Source organism: Hemiscyllium ocellatum, chromosome 25, assembly GCF_020745735.1.
Source record: "Hemiscyllium ocellatum isolate sHemOce1 chromosome 25, sHemOce1.pat.X.cur, whole genome shotgun sequence".
Classification (NCBI taxonomy): Eukaryota; Metazoa; Chordata; class Chondrichthyes; order Orectolobiformes; family Hemiscylliidae; genus Hemiscyllium; species Hemiscyllium ocellatum.
The window spans coordinates 43,625,540-43,643,839 of record NC_083425.1 but is presented as its reverse complement, the minus strand read 5'-3'; the positions used below and the strand labels follow the sequence as shown (position 1 = coordinate 43,643,839).

Sequence of the window (18,300 nt, the reverse complement as noted above, 5' to 3'; positions counted from 1 at the left end):
CCCAAAATGTAAGGGAAAATTTAAGGCATGACAAAAAACATGTTTATTCAGTGGTGGATTGGTGTCATGTATTGATCTAATATTGATCAACATGTGTTTTCTTGTTCTTGAACAGCAATTGAATGCAAACCTAGCTAAACTAACAGCGAAATTTGAACAGGCGACTGCAGATAAACTGAAATGCCAGCAAGAAGCTGAATCGACTGAACGTACCATTGCCCTTGCCAATCGACTGGTGAGTTTCTTTATCCTGAAAACATTTCCATAAATGCTGGATGTAGTTGGCTGAACGTTAGCTGTAATTGGAGCTGGCCTACTTTGCCAGAATATATTCATGTTGCAGCATTAATATTGCTGTTATGTATCCATTTCGCTCTGGTACCTGCTTTGAAATGTAGCATCAAGTTAGACTGTCCTGCTCAAAACACAAGATACTCATTGAGCAGAACTCTGTGAATATCTCATAAGTCTTAAAGTTGGTGAAGTCTTTTTTTTACTATGGTGACTTTACGTTTTACCTTTAATTGGAAATATTACATGTGGTGAGAGGAGCAGACTTGAAATGGCTTTGGAGCTTCTCCTCCATAGGGGTTGGGCAGGGTTTACCTCACTCTAGGTGTACATCAATACTTGACAGTTCTCTCATTCTGCCATGGGATGGTGAAGACTTTATTCTTAGTAAAAACCTAATTGCCTTTTAACCAGTGTCACCCGTGGAAAGCTATAAAAAGACACAATGAATGACCTGAAGATCAAGTGATGTGAGACAACGCCCTCAAAGCATTTTTGAAGTGCACAACCTCCTATTTTCTAACATTATATTCCATCTGCCAAGTTTTTACTCTCCTCACTTAATCTGTCTATGTCCCCCTGCAGACTCTTTCTGTCATCCTCACCACTTGTTTTCCCACTTATTTTTGTATCATCTGTAAACTTGCCCATAATAACCTGATCAAGTTTAACCTAATTGTAGCCTCAGCACTGTATGAAACCATGCTGACAGCTTGATTATATGATATTTTTAAGTGCCGTTTGTTCTATCCTTTATAACAGAATATTTTTTCCCAATAACAGGCGTTAAGCTAACGACTTTATAGGGACCTGGAAAAACATCCTTGTAATTTTCTGGGATCTGTTCAACAGTCAATGGCTTAATGGACTGAGAAATGCTGCAAATCTCTTCTGCATGTGTAGAGTTCACTCTATGCTTTAGACTTGCTTCTGATAATATAAGTGGACTTTGCTCGATGTGTATTATCTGGAACTGCTGATTTTTATTCTTCCCATTGCATTGGGTTCTTGGTTTAATTTGTCCCCTTGAGATGAATGTTGTTCCTTCCCATTGCCTTAACTTCAAGGACTTCATTTTTAATTCACTATCTTGAGCTATTTCACAGAGATCTAAAAACTCATGATGCTGCACGAAGCATTAATGTCTATTTGAGATTTCACATACTTGTCACCTGTCATTGACTTGATGACTCCTTCTGCAGTCATCAATTCTAACAGTCATAAACCATTTATTATCATTGACACACCAATATTGTATGCTGTAAAGCCAGAATCACTGGCTGACATCTCACTGATATCTTTGTGGGCTTGCTTTGTTTCTTTCCACCTAAACACTTGCAAATTGATTCTGCATTTACCAGTCTGAGGACTCTGGATCTTTTTCCAAATGACTATTCCTGGTACCTTGCCATCTCTTTCATTGTGTGATACTGGGTATGAGCTAATTAAGGTAGTACTTTGACATTAATTCTCTTTCATATTTGCTTTGACATGGGTCTGTCTATGATTAGTGGTAAAGGTTAATGTAGTGATTGTAATGAAGGCAACAAGTTGGACCTCATAGAATATGGGTCCCCTGATTGGGGCTGTTAATCTGGTCCAGTTAGGGAGCCCTGGCTGACAGATACGCTTCTCCCTATACTGATAACTTCCATCTGAATAAGCTGCTTCTATTTTGGTAGAATCATTTATGCCTAAGACAGATCAGCCTCAACTGAGATCATGTTTTAGTTAGCCAAATTCATAGGATTCAGCTACATGTGTCAGTGATATCTCAGACTAATCAATAGAATCATAGAGTCCTACAGCACATAGACAAGCCCTTTGGCTCAAACTGATCAAAACTAATCTCCCTCTGTCTTTAAGCTCTAATTTTTGACATTTACCATTAAACATTAATATTAATAGAGGCTTCCGAGTATGTCATCAAAAGCTTCAAACTCTGTCTTGTCTGGGTTTCCTGCTCTTTGTTATAGATTAGCGTATAACACCCCTAGTGGCATTCTTTCACCAGCAGAGTTTCTGTTGTTATTTACTCAGTCTTTTGTTTTGTTCAATTCTGTAGCTGTCTCATAGTTTTACCAATGAATGTGAAAAAAGAAAATAAAATTCAGTCTCATATCTCCTTTCATTTTTGTAGCAGCAGGAAACAGAAAATTCACAACCGTTCTGACTCACCCACCATTGAACGTTGCAAACTGTTATTTTATTTCTTCCTTGCCTTTTTTCCACAATAACTCTCTCTCTTAAACATAGAAAATCTGCCCAATTCTCAGTTTTGCACTTCCAATCCTATGCTTCATTTAATGTGTTTTAATGGCTGCCCATTCTAAAGGGGAAGCAATTGATTGTAGAAACCTTGACTATTGCAAGCCATACATCAAGTGCATTTTTCCAAACATCAAAATCTCCAAGTAATCATCTGTGTTTCGCTTGTCACGGAGGCTTTGATTTCTCCGCAGTGGGAACTTCGGAGAGATGGATTTGCGACAGACCCTCGTCCCTTACATACATTGCTTTGTGATTATTCTCAAATTCATGCAGGCTTCAAGCAGCAGTGTGTTTTCCCATTTTTAATCAGGCTTCTCACACCTACATTCTATTGTGTCACCATCGAGAAAGAACTTCAGCCTCAAAATGCTTTCTGAACATGCACTGCGTAGCACCTCCAAAGATTGCAGCCTGGTTTTGCTTTACATTCATGTCCTTTGTAACTTCTGTCTCATGCATAGCCCTTTTTATATCTCAGTGAAAACTATTTTGGGAATTTGCTGCCGCAATAGTGTTTTCAGACTCTGGAATAATTTTACTCTGACCATCCGTGGTTGTGCGTTGACATCTGTGACCTCATAGTCTCCCTGCCAAGCAGACCACATTCCCAGAAACTGTCTTTTTCTCCACTTCTAGCTCAAACTTCCTGCCAGAAATATTTCTCTTTTTAACTTCTAGCCTCCCAGTTGTTATCTCCAGTGATTGTTGATAGGTGACCTTGTTCAGTAGGTTTTTTTTTCGATGATATCTGGCACTCTTCTACAACGTATAGCAACTTAAAATAATTGACAGTCAAAACTAGAAGTAACAGAGTCAGATAATTGACAGTGAGCTTGAACACTTGCTAGTTCTGTTCAAATTGGGCCCTGTTCCACATGGGTTGCTTTTAATGCCTTCTGCACTCATCACCTTGTGGACTGACTTTCATAGAGAGCATGTCTTTATCATCCCTTGCCATTCTCAATAATTTACCTTGCATTTTATCAAGTTAGGTTCAATAGGTCTTGCTTTTTTGACCACTACTCAAAATTATACACCGTAAAGCTGCAGCAAGATACTGAGAGTTAGGCATTTTTTTCATTCTTTTGATGGTTGTTGCTCGGATCTGCATTAAGAATAATACATTCTGGACCCACAGCTGTGTAGTCCTGCCTGTGCAAATAATGCTTATGATTCCTTTTTTCTAAAAGCACCAACAACCAGCTCATTGCTTGGATGAGTGTGGTGTGCAGAGAGTTGGCCACTGAAAGCCAGGCCTCTGCCCTTATCTGCCCACCCTGGGAACTCTACTCCATGACCTCTCACAAATAAAGACATACCTTCATGCTAATGCAGCGCTATTTGGCTGTGCAGCCTGGGCCTCCTATGACCGTTTCCGGTTCCCTGTGATTGCCAGTCTCTAATTGGTCAACATCTTCAGGGAGAGGTGGGATTTCAGTGATGAGCATCATTATAAGCTGAGAAGCCTGCCACACAACACTTACACGCCTGATTGGTACTTGGTATAGTGGGTTTTCTCAGTGGTGGAAGCGGAAAGTTAGCCAACATTGCAGGTAGATGTCAGCTGCCACGCTTGGTTGAGTGAAAATTAGATCCCATTTAATTCATTCCAAGTGTTTCGTTACAAATATCCTGCCTGACCTTCTGAGTATTTCTGTTTTTTTTACTTCTGGCATTCTAGTGATCCATTGCATGTCCAAGCCCAAACCAACCGTGAGGTCTTAAATGGTGTGTTAAGATCCAGGCTGATGTTTTACTGGACATGTCAGATCCCAGCCTGAAATCTTGCTTGATAGATGAGGTTTGTTTTTATATTTTAATGAAATGGCCTGTCAGTGAAACACAAACAAGCAATGCAATGCTGTAACATTTAATAGTTTATCAAATAAAATAAATGAAGACAAAATGTAATAAACCAAAATATTTACTTATAATAATTTTTTTCAGATTTAGAACTGTCTGGTAAAATACAATCCCATTAATTCCAACAGCACTCTTTTGCAGTTCTTGCACGAGAGAAAATTCCTTTTGCTTTTACGTCTTGACAATGTGATGGCAATTTTCTGGATTCCGCATAAAACTGAGCGTAGACTTTCTCAGCTTCAGGTGATTGCTTCAGGGTTGTCGTCAAACACTTCTGGTCTGGAATTTTCAAACTAAACTACTTACACTGAGGTGACATATTTCTAAACTAGTTTAACTCATCTCCTTTCATCAGGAACTGTGTGGCACGTCTAGTTTCATCCAAGACCTTTGCCAAACTGAAACCAAAAAGCTTTATTCCAATTTGTGAGTGTTCTCTCTAATCAAAAGAAAAAGAAAATCAGTGTTCGACTTTCTAAGCAGAAAGCACAATGCACAAGCACATTAGACACCAGCAACTCTGTCAAATACTGTTGGCAAAAGAAATCGTGATATATTCAGAATCACTAAAAAGATAATCATTAAACTCTTCGGACATACAAACCAAAGCCCATGTGCCACTAGCTCCAATCCAAACTCTCAAATAAATTATACTAAAATATATATAAATCACATATCTCACATCATAGATGATCAGAGATAGTTTGAGGATGGAACTTGACCCTTCCTTGGAAGTTGAAGTTCAGGAGATTTCAGGAGTCTCTTCTCAGGCTTCTCAGACCAGAAACTTGTTCTTTCACAGGCAGCCCGTGACTCACCTCACGGACAATAACAAAAGGTTCTGATGTGACCGGTGTAGAGAGTGGGAGGAATAAAGGCAACAAGGGCATGGTGAATTTCAGTGGCAGCATGCATCAGGAGGGCTGGAAATGGATCCATGGCTCCATTCTGTAGCTCAAAATTTTAAAAGAAAATTGTTAGGCTTACCTTTTTCATGAGGAAAGCATAATTCAAGCCCGAAGAGTGGATCAGGCTTGGGGCCTGCTGTACTTGGAGCATCTCGGGTCCCCTGAGGGATGTTGTGGTTATGTTCGCCGAGCTGGAGGTTTTCGCTGCAAACGTTTCGTTCCCTGGCTAGGGAACATCATCAGTGCTATTGGAGCCTCCTGTGAAGCGCTGCTTTGATGTTTCTTCCGGTATTTATAGTGGTTTGTTCTTGCCGCTTCCGGGTGTCAGTTTCAGCTGTAGTAGTTTGTATGTAGGGTCCAGGTCGATGTGTCTGTTGATGGATGTTCTTGCCGCTTCCGGGTGTCAGTTTCAGCTGTAGTGGTTTGTATATGGGGTCCAGGTCCATTAACAGACACATGGACCTGGACCCCATATACAAACCACTACAGCTGAAACTGACACCCGGAAGCGGCAAGAACATCCATCAACAGACGCATCGACCTGGACCCCACATACAAACTACTACAGCTGAAACTGACACCCGGAAGCGGCAAGAACAAACCACTATAAATTCCGGAAGAAACATCAAAGCAGCGCTTCACAGGAGGCTCCAATAGCACTGATGATGTTCCCTAGCCAGGGAACGAAACGTTTGCAGCAAAAACTTCCAGCTTGGCGAACAGAACCACAACAACGGACACCCGAGCTACAAATCTTCAACCAGACTTTAAACCCCTGAGGGATTATGAAGGAAGCCCCATGTTTCGCATTAGTATCTTCAAAATCATTAACAGTGGTGTTAGGCATCTATTCCAGACTCCTGGGAAATACTTTTAGGCAGAATTTTTTCGAGGCACCCTTGTAGTGCAGCGCAGTTGTTCCTAAAAATGGATTTCATTGCTTCTGTTGTATGTCAAATTTCTGCCCAACTCTGTTGATTCAAAAACCAAAATAACAGCAATTGGAGAATCCCTGTTTAAGTGAAAATATGAGATTCTCTATCTGCTTTCAACAGAGACATTCATTTCTTAAATCTAAGCAATGATAATGAGATGAAAATTCATCCTGGTATTTTGGTAGCACATCAGGCTGGCTTTGTAGCCAGCAGGAGGAGATGATACACAGCACTGATCTCAAAGAACGCTGCACACAAAGATCTAGTAATCTTTGCATTATCAGTTGCAAATATGCCCACAGTAGTGCCATTCTGACGCCATTTATCAATGAAATCTAGTGTCCAACAACAGTGATGGCACATAGCAGGCTATACAGCTGGTCACACTGTAGGATGCTCATACAGGCAACAGAAGTAGCAAGAAGATTTGAAACTTTTTTTTATAAAATTGCTGAAAACTAAGATTGGGACAGAAACTTGTGATTCAGGTGGAAGCTGAAGTATCATAGGGTGAACGTATGTATTCTTTTTGTTTTGAGGTATCAAACTGGACATTCCACACAAACACACAACACTTTTTCAGGGCTAGAAAGATTGTTCAGTGATCATTTCGAGTTGGTATGCCTTAAAAATATTCAGCTACATGTCCTTCTACAGGCTTCACTAGTTTCAAGTATATTTGTAGCAGATGAGCAGCATAAAAATGACAAGTTTGCGTTACTCAGTGATGTCTAATTGATTTTTCTCTGCCCTTAACAATGAATCCTGTCCAAGTCAAGGGAGTCACTAATTGTAGCTTCTGGATTCATATATTAGCTGTACACACATGGATTTGAGATGTTTGAGATTAGATTACCTACAGTGTGGAAACAGGCCCTTCAGCCCAACAAGTCCACACCGATGCGCAACCCATCCATACCCCTACATTTACCCCTTACCTAACACTATGGGCAATTTCCCATGGCCAATTCACCTGACCCGCACATCTTTGGACTGTGGGAGGAAACCGGAGCACCCGGAGGAAACCCACGCAGACACGGGGAGAATGTGCAAACTCCACACAGTCAGTCGCCTGAGTCGGGAATTGAACCCAGGTCTCTGGCGCTGTGAGGCAGCAGTGCTAACCACTGTGCCACCGTGCCGCTTCTGACAGTTTTGCAATTATTCAATGGAAAATCTAGCCATAATTGTGTAATTTTCTTTGTTCACCAATCCCCATCACTTTTCTTGAAAAATCCAAATATTCCTGGTTAGTTTTCTTCACAGTCATATTCCTCTTTTTAACGTCTTCCAACTTCACATCTTGCTTGCATTAAATGGTCACTTTGGTCTATTGTGTGCGATACTTTACCTCTGCTGTACTGTCTGTAATGCAGTACATTAATGGTGACAAATCTCTTCCCATCCTCAAAGTCCTCATTAAAACCTACCTCTGAGCAGCAACTTGGTCCCATCATTAAAGACCATTCCGCTCCTGATCAGGTCTAACTCCTAATGGTGAAGATTTTTGCAATACATTAACAGTAATATGTCATTGAATTAAGTCACTTAATTTGTGCCCAATGAGATATGTCAAAAGACTGATACAATGGTACATCATAGAAACTTGGAAGGGAAATTCAGTGAAGGAAGTTGCATTGTGCATTGTATGAGATTGGAAAAGATTGTTTGGTCACTGACAAAATGAGGTGAATTCATGCAATCTGCACTGAGTCAGACAGAGCAGCATGTTCTGTTGCTTGATAATTTCTAACTGGGTTAAAATGTGCTGAGAGAGTTACAAGTACACAAGATTAGAAAGAATGGGGAGGCAGCCTATCTGTTCTGTCAGCTCCTTTAGTTCAAATTACAATGGGGATGGATGGCACATTTACAAATTGACGAACTTTAAGGTCGTCTGAATGCACATCTTATTCTAGTTGGAGTATTTGTCCCAAATGAATAATGGAGATTACAAACATTTTTGCTGTCAGTTATGAATCTGCAGCAAAACGCTATTGCTTCTCATTTCTAGAAGGTGGAAATTAAAGATTTTTCTGATTGAAACCCTTCCTCAGAGCAGCTGCAGATACTTTGATGAGATTGCTGTTGAACAAGAGATGCCAAGCATAAGCTTTTGAATGTCATTGACCTAATCAAGGCCTGACTGGAATTCTCGAGGGCTCTTTTGATAATGGCAAAATTCATATTGATAAACAGTTAACTTAATAAGCAATGAATATTATTATCCTTTTAGAACCAATGGAAAATTGCTTGGGCAATTTCTCTAAAGTTCAACACATATGCAATTTTGGGCAACAAATCTGAAAAACAAACATAATGTTTAACCATGAAAGCTAACACACTGAATAATTGGAACATGAGGAAAAAGGCTTACCAAGCATCTTAGGTTAAGTTCAGTTTATATTGTCAGTAAAGTCATTAATTTGTTAATATATTATAGATGACTAATTTTATATGCTTGTTAGATCAATAACCATATTATTTAGCATTTTTAACAGAAGTTACATAATGTTTAAGTCTCATTCTTCCTTGACTCTGTAATATAAATCAGAGTTAATTTGATCTGCTGGGTGATCATGGATTAATGTGGTATCATAGATGATTACAGCACAGGAAGAGACTATTCAGTTCATTGTGTTTGTGGCAGACGACATATTGCCACCCAGCCTAATCCTATTTTCCAATTGTAGGTCGACAGCCTTGAAGCTTATAGTGCTTCAAGTGCAAGTCAAAGTAAAGGGCATCTTCCTCTACTACTCTTCCAGGCAAAGAGTTTCAGATGCCCACCAACCAAAACAAATCCACCCAAAATCCTCTGGAGGTCTCTTGCCTCTCACTAAGATCTATGCCTCCAGATTATAACCCTTCAACAACAGGGAATAAGACCTTCCCAATCACCCCAAGACCTCTCATGATTTTGTACATTTCAATTAGCCTTCCCCTCAGCCTTCTCTATTGCAATAGGAGGTGTTTCGAGGGATGTAGGCCAAACACAGGCAGATGGGACTAAAATAACTTGGGATATCTGGTTGACATGGATGAGTTGGACTGAAGGGTCTGTTTCTGTGCTGTGCAACTTTACATATTCATTACTCGTTCACTGTGAATTACTTTAAAACCAAAATATTCTTTCTAGGTTGGTGGCCTGGCCTCAGAAAATATACGTTGGGCTGAAGCTGTGCGTAACTTCAAACAACAGGAGAGCATGCTGTGTGGAGATGTGCTCCTCATCACTGCCTTTGTTTCATATCTGGGCTATTTCACAAAGAGGTACAGGCAGGAGCTAATGGATGGGATGTGGAAGCCTTATCTTGGAGAACTCAAAGTAAGGAGTGCATCATTAGAAGTTTTTGCAATTGTATTTACTAACACATTGACTGGTTTGGTAACCTAATAAACTTTTCCCCACAGACAATATTTTATGTTATTCATATATTTGAGAAACAAATGCCATAGTTTCATTGTCATAATTTTTTTGATGATTAGCGAAGTTTTATTTTAATCATTATTTTTAGAAATACTAATTATTTAACAGTTTATAACATGGAAGTGATTTTTGAGAAAACATTTAGGATATTCAGTATCACACATGATTGTCCAGATACATCTTGGTAGACATGATGTTCAGGTGCCGACATTGGACTGGGGTGGTCACCTGCAGAGACTTATTCAGCCTGTTGATACTCCTGTCACACCATTTGTATGATCTTTAGATCTCTCTGCCAATTGATCTCTCTGCCTATATATTCTGTGCCTGTGTTCTTTTCCTCACTCCACCTAACGAAGGAGCAGTGCTCCAAAAGCTTGTGACTTCAAATAAACCAGCTGGACTATAACCTGGTGTCATGTGACTTCTGACCTTCGCTCAGTAGAATACAGGTAGAAAACTCAAGACATAACTTATTACAGTTTCATTGGTATGTAGGTATTCTTCCAAGATATTTTGTATCATTGCCTTGTTCATTCCTGACTTGCTGTTGGATTTCAATCGTAAAGCTGACCCACTGTTTTAACAGTGTTGTCCATTGTGTGACTGTTGCTTTGTAATGAAATGTTGAATTTTGCCAAAGAAAACTTTACTTCTCCTTTTGATATTTAATAAGGAAGCTGCTAATTTGTTTAGCTGATATTCTGGGAGGTTTTTGTCTGAGAACTTGTCTCCGTTGTTGACAAAATTGATCGTTCTTTTGAGCTTATGGTAGAGTCATAAACTCGTAAAAATCTGGATTAAACTCTGAATGTTGGCACATGGAACCCATCTCCTGGAATTCAAATTAAAACAGTCAATGTAAAAGCAACTACAAATGTATGTTGCATTACTGTTCCCAATGAGTTATTCATTATTCCTATATGTCTTTTCCTTTGATATTTGCTTAGTTCAGACTGTGAAAAAACGTAACTTTGGTATAAGGATGTTGATGAAATCGGGGATTTGCAAAAACTAAATCTGTGTCTATATTAATAGGGAGAAGTGCCATTTTGAGGAATTTAGGCATGTGAATATGATGCTGACAATGTGACCTGAATAACCAAAAAAAATTTCTCTCTAGGCTATGCTTTGGTTGATGTCCTTTGTCACTGATCTAAGATGTGATAGCATCAGTCCATTTCTATACCCCTAGGAGTAATGCTCACATAAGCATTCCTTCAGCTCAAAGATAGCATAGTCCAGCCATTTTGCTAGTTGAGTATTTATCCCCACCTCCTGATTGCCTCTCTGCACTTGTGAATTTTGAGCATGTTTATTGGGTGAAATTCTGCATATTTGAAATGAGGGTGAGCCATTTATACATGCGTAATGGTTGCAGTCAGCCGAGTTTGTAGGCTTTCACACAGTAAGGTTGAATTGCATTCAAATTTAGTTCCCGGACTGCAGAATTTTAAAGTAGCGTGTTTAATTTTTTTTTCCACATATTTTTGTCGTAAAGTGGGCAGTTGACAGGGTGCATTATTAGCATCATGTAGAATTGGTATCAATGCACTATCCACAGATTTACATATCCAGTCACGTTCAATTGTAACAACGATTCCTGGTAATTGTGATTAAGTGTCTGATTTGTGAGATAAAGCAACTTACTATTCAAAGAATATCTGAAATTCCCATCTTATAAATCTTTTACCAGAGCATATCATTCAGCTAAATGGAAATGAAGATAGAAGTGTTTCATAAACTGTTTGCTGCCTTTTTAATAATTGAAAACTTTCATTAATTCAGCTTAGGAACTGTCATCTATTTGTTTCTCCTGAAATGCTTTACCTTTATTAATTTTCTTTTGTTCCAGTGCTTCTACCGTAAAAGGGTGTTTGAGTTTTATTAGTTATTTCAGCAAAACAGATATATCAGCAGAAAAACAAAACCACTTGATCTAATGGTTAATAAAGGGATATCATAACCAAGTTTTGTGTGGTGTTGCAGTGGAAAGGCTTGTGCATTTGCTGAGATTATTGTGAACTTCATTCCTGATCTTATTTTATCATCAAATCAGAATCCCAGTATTGAGTCCAGTGACCAACTGGTTCTTGTGCTTAATTGCAATGATTTCTTTGTATTTTTGTCTTCTGATGGAGTGGGCTGAGTTGAGTGCACCAAACCTTTTGGGTGGAATTTTCTTTTCAATAAAACATGATGATGTAGATTCAGAAGCTGATTTTGAGGTAGCAATGCAGTATTCAATTGTTACTTGAATGATTGCAGCATTTTCGCTTCCAGCAGTTTATCTCAAAGGTCACTTTCTCAAAGTGTTGTTTACTCTTGGCAGTAGTACTTCCTGATATTTGTATTTGATTTCACTCATTTGAAGCTGTCTCTGTGTACACATGGTTGGAATTTGTGTGTATGGTGACATACGAAAAACAGTTTGCACCTCAAATCTACCTTCCCCACTCAATGATTCCTGAAATGTCCTGAAGACAGCCTTATACCCACTTACCCACTAGCAACACTGGTTTGCCCCTAAAGTCCCAATACTTTTCAGCTGAACAGAGAGTTATCCTTTAACCCAAGATGACAGAAAACAGATTTTAGCACATTGATGGTTGCGGGAGCTTCCTGTACCCAAATTGGCACTTGCTTTTCGGCTTTTAGAAGAATTACTAAACTTCAGAAAGAGCTTGAGCTGTACCTTACCTTGAAATGTCCAGTGATGGTGAAAGCACTTTCCAATTGCAAGTCCACCTTTTCATCTATTTACTCTCCTTTGAAGATAGGAAATTAGTGGCTTTCCTTCCTAACAAAATGCAAGCTTATGAAACTTAATATTGTCTTACCTGGGAGATTACCTGACCCTCCTGACCTCTTCCTATAATTTTCTAAATGCCTCCCCTAAACCCTTCTAATCTTCTCTTGGCTCTTCTGACCTTTCCCAGTGGCACTTTTTGACCTAACCCTAAACCTTCAGGTCTCTGCCTTGATACTCTTTCTCCACCATTCCACTAATTCCCACTGCACGAGCCGTAATGAAAAATTCTCGTGATCAATGCTATTCTGTTACCCTGCTCATTATCGTGTTGCAATGCACTATAATACTATAGAATGAACAATCATTATTATTAGAATGGAGTGGCAACTTTGTTAAAGCTGCGATGTTTGTATAACCATTATGCTATTGGTAAAGAGCTAGGAACTAATTGTTATGTGAATATAAATCCTGTGTTGCCATATTTACTGTCACACTGCAGTTGTGAACTGATTAATATTATATTAGTCCACTCACTCCATGGATAGCAACAAGCAATACACTGAATGATGATCTACTGTTTTGAGTCTAACCTGTAATCATGTCTGATTTGAATCAAACAACCTAACAGCAAATATCTGCTTCAGTTGTGCAAAAAGAAGAGGCTTAGGCAGATACCATTTTTGGAATGAGATAGGGAAATGATGAGATGGTCTCCTCATTCACATTAAAGCAGGGTGAGTTGTAGGTGTCACGAGTGCTAAAAGTTAGAATAGAATGAATTCAAGAGAGTGGACTGAACCCACTACATTTACATTCTCTGAACTGAGCTAACTGCATGCTTTTTCTGTATTTTGCATCGTTGTTTGAATTGCTAAATTGCAGCGGTGTGCTTAATTATGTACTGTCTGAAGCTGCAGTGTTTCTCAATCTATAGAGGACCATCAGAATTGAAGTACTTTTAGTTGCATTTGTAGCTGATGCCATTACTCTTTTCTGCTAGAGTCTATTAATTAATTCTGTGCTGTGGGAATTGTTGTTATTGTTACTATGGCTACTCAACAACAAACAACATGGTATAAACTGGACCACTCCTCTTCTCTTCGACAAATGTCTCCTTCTGAAGAATGGAGTGTGACTATGTTATCAAATCAGTTAATGAACATGATTTTAATGCTCCTATAGAGTCCTCTTAAGTTGGGCAGCATAGTTTCTGATTCAAAACCCTTTGTCACAAGGCATTTTACTCTACAGTGTGAAATGCATGGCTAGAAGTTGGATCAAAGGTCCTCCTCTAATCAGGAGGTGCAGATAATGTCAAAACTTGTTTTTAACCGTCAGCAAATCCAGAGATTAGATCGAAGTGTTCAGCTAGCCTTCTAATGGTTTGTCCTAAAAAAGAATAAATACTATTTAGTTTGTGATGTTTTACTCACATTCAATCACTTTAATGTCAGCAGGGGCTGTTTCAGTGTCCATATCTTTGATGTATAGTGATGTTCACAAAAAGGTATTAATGAGCTCTTTTGATTGTTTTTTTCTTGGGATTTAACCTACACAGCATATGTTAGAGAGTATTACTAAACTGATGTGACACTAAGTAATGTAAAAGCTAGCCACCAATTTAGTTGTACCGTGCAGTCACTGTGCAATGTTAAAATATTTATCTTTACATATGTGCATAAACATCATTGAGTTTGCTGATAAACCGAGATTTATGTGTGTAATAAGATTGTGGTTCATTTTTTTGTTCAGACAGCCTGTGTCAACAACCATTAACAGATAGTGGTTTCTTTGGTGATGCAACATATAGCTTTATTTGAAAGAGTAATTTGTTTAATAGGCCAACGTTATCTGCCTTGAAAATACATTAAAAAATGCAACTTGATATGTTTTTAGTTTATCATCCTCACAAAGGACCTGTCACTTTTAAAAGTTTAACATAACTCGGTCACGTTCTCAGACAGGAATGAAAAGAAAATTAAGCACAAACAGAAATAGCTGGCAAAACTCATCAGATCTGGCAGCATCTGTAGAGAGAGCAGAACTAATGTTTTGGATCCATTGACCCTTCTTCAGTAGTGATTACAGAAAGTGACATGCTCGGACTACCTAGGGGCACTGCAGCGTTCAGAGTTCAGTAACTTTAGTGCCTGAGCACTTTCTCCCATATCTTTCCCCACCCCCACACACCAAGCCTTGTCATCACATGTTCTGCTTTCACCACAACCAACCTATTGTTACCCACTGATGGTTCCCATTAGCAGCTTTTTCTTTTTCTCCAGCTCACCATTATCCATTCTTTTGTTTGCCTAACTGCTCTTTTCTCTCTCTCTCTCTCTCTCTCTCTCTCTCTCTCTCTCTCTCTCTCTTGGTCTGGGCTCCTCTCTCCCTTACCTTCAGCACATATACCAATCTTCTTCAGGGCTGACTGTCACTAGAAAAAGGGTAATTGGATCTGAAATGTTAACTCTGCTTTACCTCAGCAGGTGCTGTCAAACCTGCTGAGTTTCTCCAGCTATTTCTGTTTAGCTGGAGAAAAACAGAAAACAGTTTCAGTTTTCCATCATTGCGGTTCTTTGTTTTTGCTTAATGAACAATTTTGACATGGGAGAAAAATCCTAAAGCCCAAAGTGGTTGCTGAAAAGTGCCCTGCTGCCTTAAAGGCAGGCAGATTGTAATGATTAATTCCAAAGTTGCTTGTAAACACCTATCCACTTTAAGTGGTAGTGTATTTTCAAAGGATCTCCCCACATCTTAAAGATTAAGTTGTGTTTCAATCATCTTGTCCCAATATTGACTGAAATAATATTCAGTCATCAATAAATAACGCTCATAGGTCATTGATATTAATATTCTTGATTTGATATTGGGAACTGACTGACAGGCAAGGACTGGCAATAAGTTCCACTCAAATCTATGTTACCTCCATCCTATTAAAATATTCAATAAAAAAAAGGATCCTGCTACTGCTAGTGTACATCATTAAGTCATGTCCAGAGTGTCATTTATACTTTATAATTTACTCTCTTCTCTAACCCAATCATTAGTAAAACTATGGATATAAAAGACGAACACTGCCTTCTAATGAAATTGATTCAATAACATCTCAAATTTTAATTGAGCTTTAAGATGAACTTTGATAAGTAATAGATCCTATACCATTTAAATAGTTTTAATTCCTTTGAATTATGTGTTGACAGTTCACATCATAAAATCATTCCAGTGAAATCTAACATAGAATTTGCATTCTCCAATTTATATTGGCTGATGTCATTTATTGTTGAGGATGCTTCGCTAAATATTTCCACAGTGCAGATATTTTTCAATATGATCCACTTAGATTTTTCCTTTCAGCCAGCAATTTGACAACTCCAATGTGAATTGGCAAGTCATGATACCCTTTCTTAAAATCATAGCATTTTATGGCATATAGGCACATCATTTGGACCATTATTTCTCTGCGGTTTCTTTGTTAGAGGGCTGTCCAGTTAATCTCAGTCCCTCTGCCTTTTCCTTAGAACCCTGTAAAGAGTTTGTTTTCCTTCAAGCGCTTACCCAATTGTCTTTTGGATGTCATTATTGAGCTATGTGCAGATGGTGTTTTCCAACCTCTAGAGCTTAGTGTGTTCATTCAAAAAAAATGCATTTGTATCTTTGATTCTTTTGCCAATCACCTTGCACTTGGCTGGCCGGACTGTATTTGTATTTATTCTCCCATTTTGAATCAGGAGTGCTCAAGTTGCAAACCCCCAGCCATCTGATGAGATGCCCATATCCCATGGAGGATTCCACAGCAATTTCCACTTTTCCATCCCTCAGTAAAGAGAGGAATATCCTATTCAGACCAATATTGCTTTGAGTAAAATCAGCATTTTAGCATCACCCTTTGTCAAGTTTTGTTCAATAGTGGTTTTCTGTTGTTTCTTTACTGCTACATTGGGAGCATTCTCTTGTCATGACTTTGTTAGGATAGTGGACTGAAAAAGAAAGCCCTGCTACTCCTGGAGCCAGCACAAAATGTAAAGTTTCTCAAAGAAATATGCACAATGCCCAAACTACTGGATTTTCAGACCAAAGTTGATAGAATATGTGGACCAGTTTTCTGTACTTAGTAAGTGACTGTTTATCACAGGTAATTAGATTCCAGCTACAGATAAGCAATTAAGTAAACTTTACAAATTAAAACTCAGCCTGACCCCACCTCACCCCTTATAAACTCCCCCCTACACAACAAAGCCATACAGACAAAATTAAAGTTGAAGAACTACATGCCCAAAGAAAAAAAATCAGTCAGACTACAAAATCATAGGTGCAGAAGTAGGCCATTTACCCCATTGAGTCTACCTCACCAATGAGATGATAACTGATCACCCAATCCTCAACTGCCCTTTTCTGCCTTTGCCCTGCAACCCTTGATTCCTTCACTGTTGAAAAATCTGTCTATCACAGCTTTGAATATACTTAATAACCCAAACTTTACAATACTCTGTGGTAAAGAATTCCACAGAGTGACTACCCTCTGAGAGAGGAAATTGCTCCTCGTTGATGTCTTAAAAGGGTGGCCTCATATTCTTAGTTTACTCCCACAAGGGCCGTTCCACATCTGTCCTGTCGCGTCACTTTACTATGTTTCAATAAGGCCACCTCTCATTCTTTTAAACGCCAATGAGCACAGGTCAAACCTCTCCTCATAAGGCAGCCCCTCCATACTTCGGATCAGCCTTGTGAATCTTCTCTGGGCTGCCTCCAATTGCCAGTACATATTTCCTTAAACAATAGGTCCCAGACCATTCACAGTCTTCCAGCTATTGTCTGACTAGTACCTTAAAATAGTTTTAGCAAATTTCACTATTCCTTACATCATTTCTTTTAAAATACAGGAAAAAAATCCAAGCTGCAGCTCTCTGAAGTATCTCTCTTTTAAAATAATATTCAGCTCTTTCATTCTTCTTTCCAAAGTGTAAATCTTTGATTTTCCCACAATATATTCCATCTGCTAAGTTTTTGCACATTTGCTAAATATATCTGTATTCCTCCGTAGGTTCCTTGTGACATCTTCACAACTTGCTTCCCCACCTACTTTTTTTTTGTCATTCACAAACGTGGCAACAGTACATTCAGTTTTGTCATCTATGTCATTAATAGCAGCACTTCAAAAGCTTGTGATTTCAAATAAACTTGTTGGACTAAAACTTGGCACAGTGTGACTTCTGATTTTGTCCACCCCCAGTCCAACGGCGGCATCTCCATATCACCATTGCAGAAATATATCGGGAAAACTTGGAATTTTATGGTCAATGTTGAAGACTCCAAAACACCTGAAGCCCTAAAGATGTGTAGAAGGTGCAGGGGTTACTTGAAAAAAAAATTAGGAAAGCAAAGAATGGGCATGAAAACCACTAGAGATAAAAGAAAGGAAAGAGACATTTTGTAAGTGTTCTGGAGCAAAGAAAGGTTCGGGTCCATAAGGAATCAAAGTGGCACTCTGTATATTAGCTCTGTTGGTGGGCAGAGGAGACTTTTCATTGAGAATTGACCACACTTCCACGCCATTCAGTTTACTTGTAAACAAGCCCTCGACTCCAGTCCGTTTGCACATTAGTGAAACCCACAGTTACACAAATAACATTGACAATCAAATTCCTTACTTTCAAAACATGCATAACTCCTTGGGTTTAAAAGTGTTTTTTTTTCTCTCATTTCGTCCACGTTACACTCTCGTAGTGAATACAGATGCAAAATACCTATTTCTGATTTTGTACCTTGACCACACCCTCTACTTCCAGAAGACTATCTCTTATTTTGTAACAAAACCAGAAACTGCAGAAGAACCTCAGCAGGTTTTAGATT

General features: G+C 38.8%; 1 protein-coding gene across 3 annotated transcripts in view; it reads left to right on the top strand.

Annotated features, from left to right (window-relative positions):
* Window positions 1-18,300, top strand: part of LOC132827851 (dynein axonemal heavy chain 9-like) — a 504,454-nt gene that overhangs the window by 309,268 nt on the left and 176,886 nt on the right. For all 3 annotated transcript variants that reach the window (XM_060844602.1, XM_060844601.1, XM_060844600.1), the window contains 2 exons: window positions 116-235; window positions 9,408-9,596. In XM_060844602.1, coding sequence (XP_060700585.1) covers window positions 116-235; window positions 9,408-9,596 — 309 coding nt within the window. The remainder of the gene's footprint in view (window positions 1-115; window positions 236-9,407; window positions 9,597-18,300) is intronic.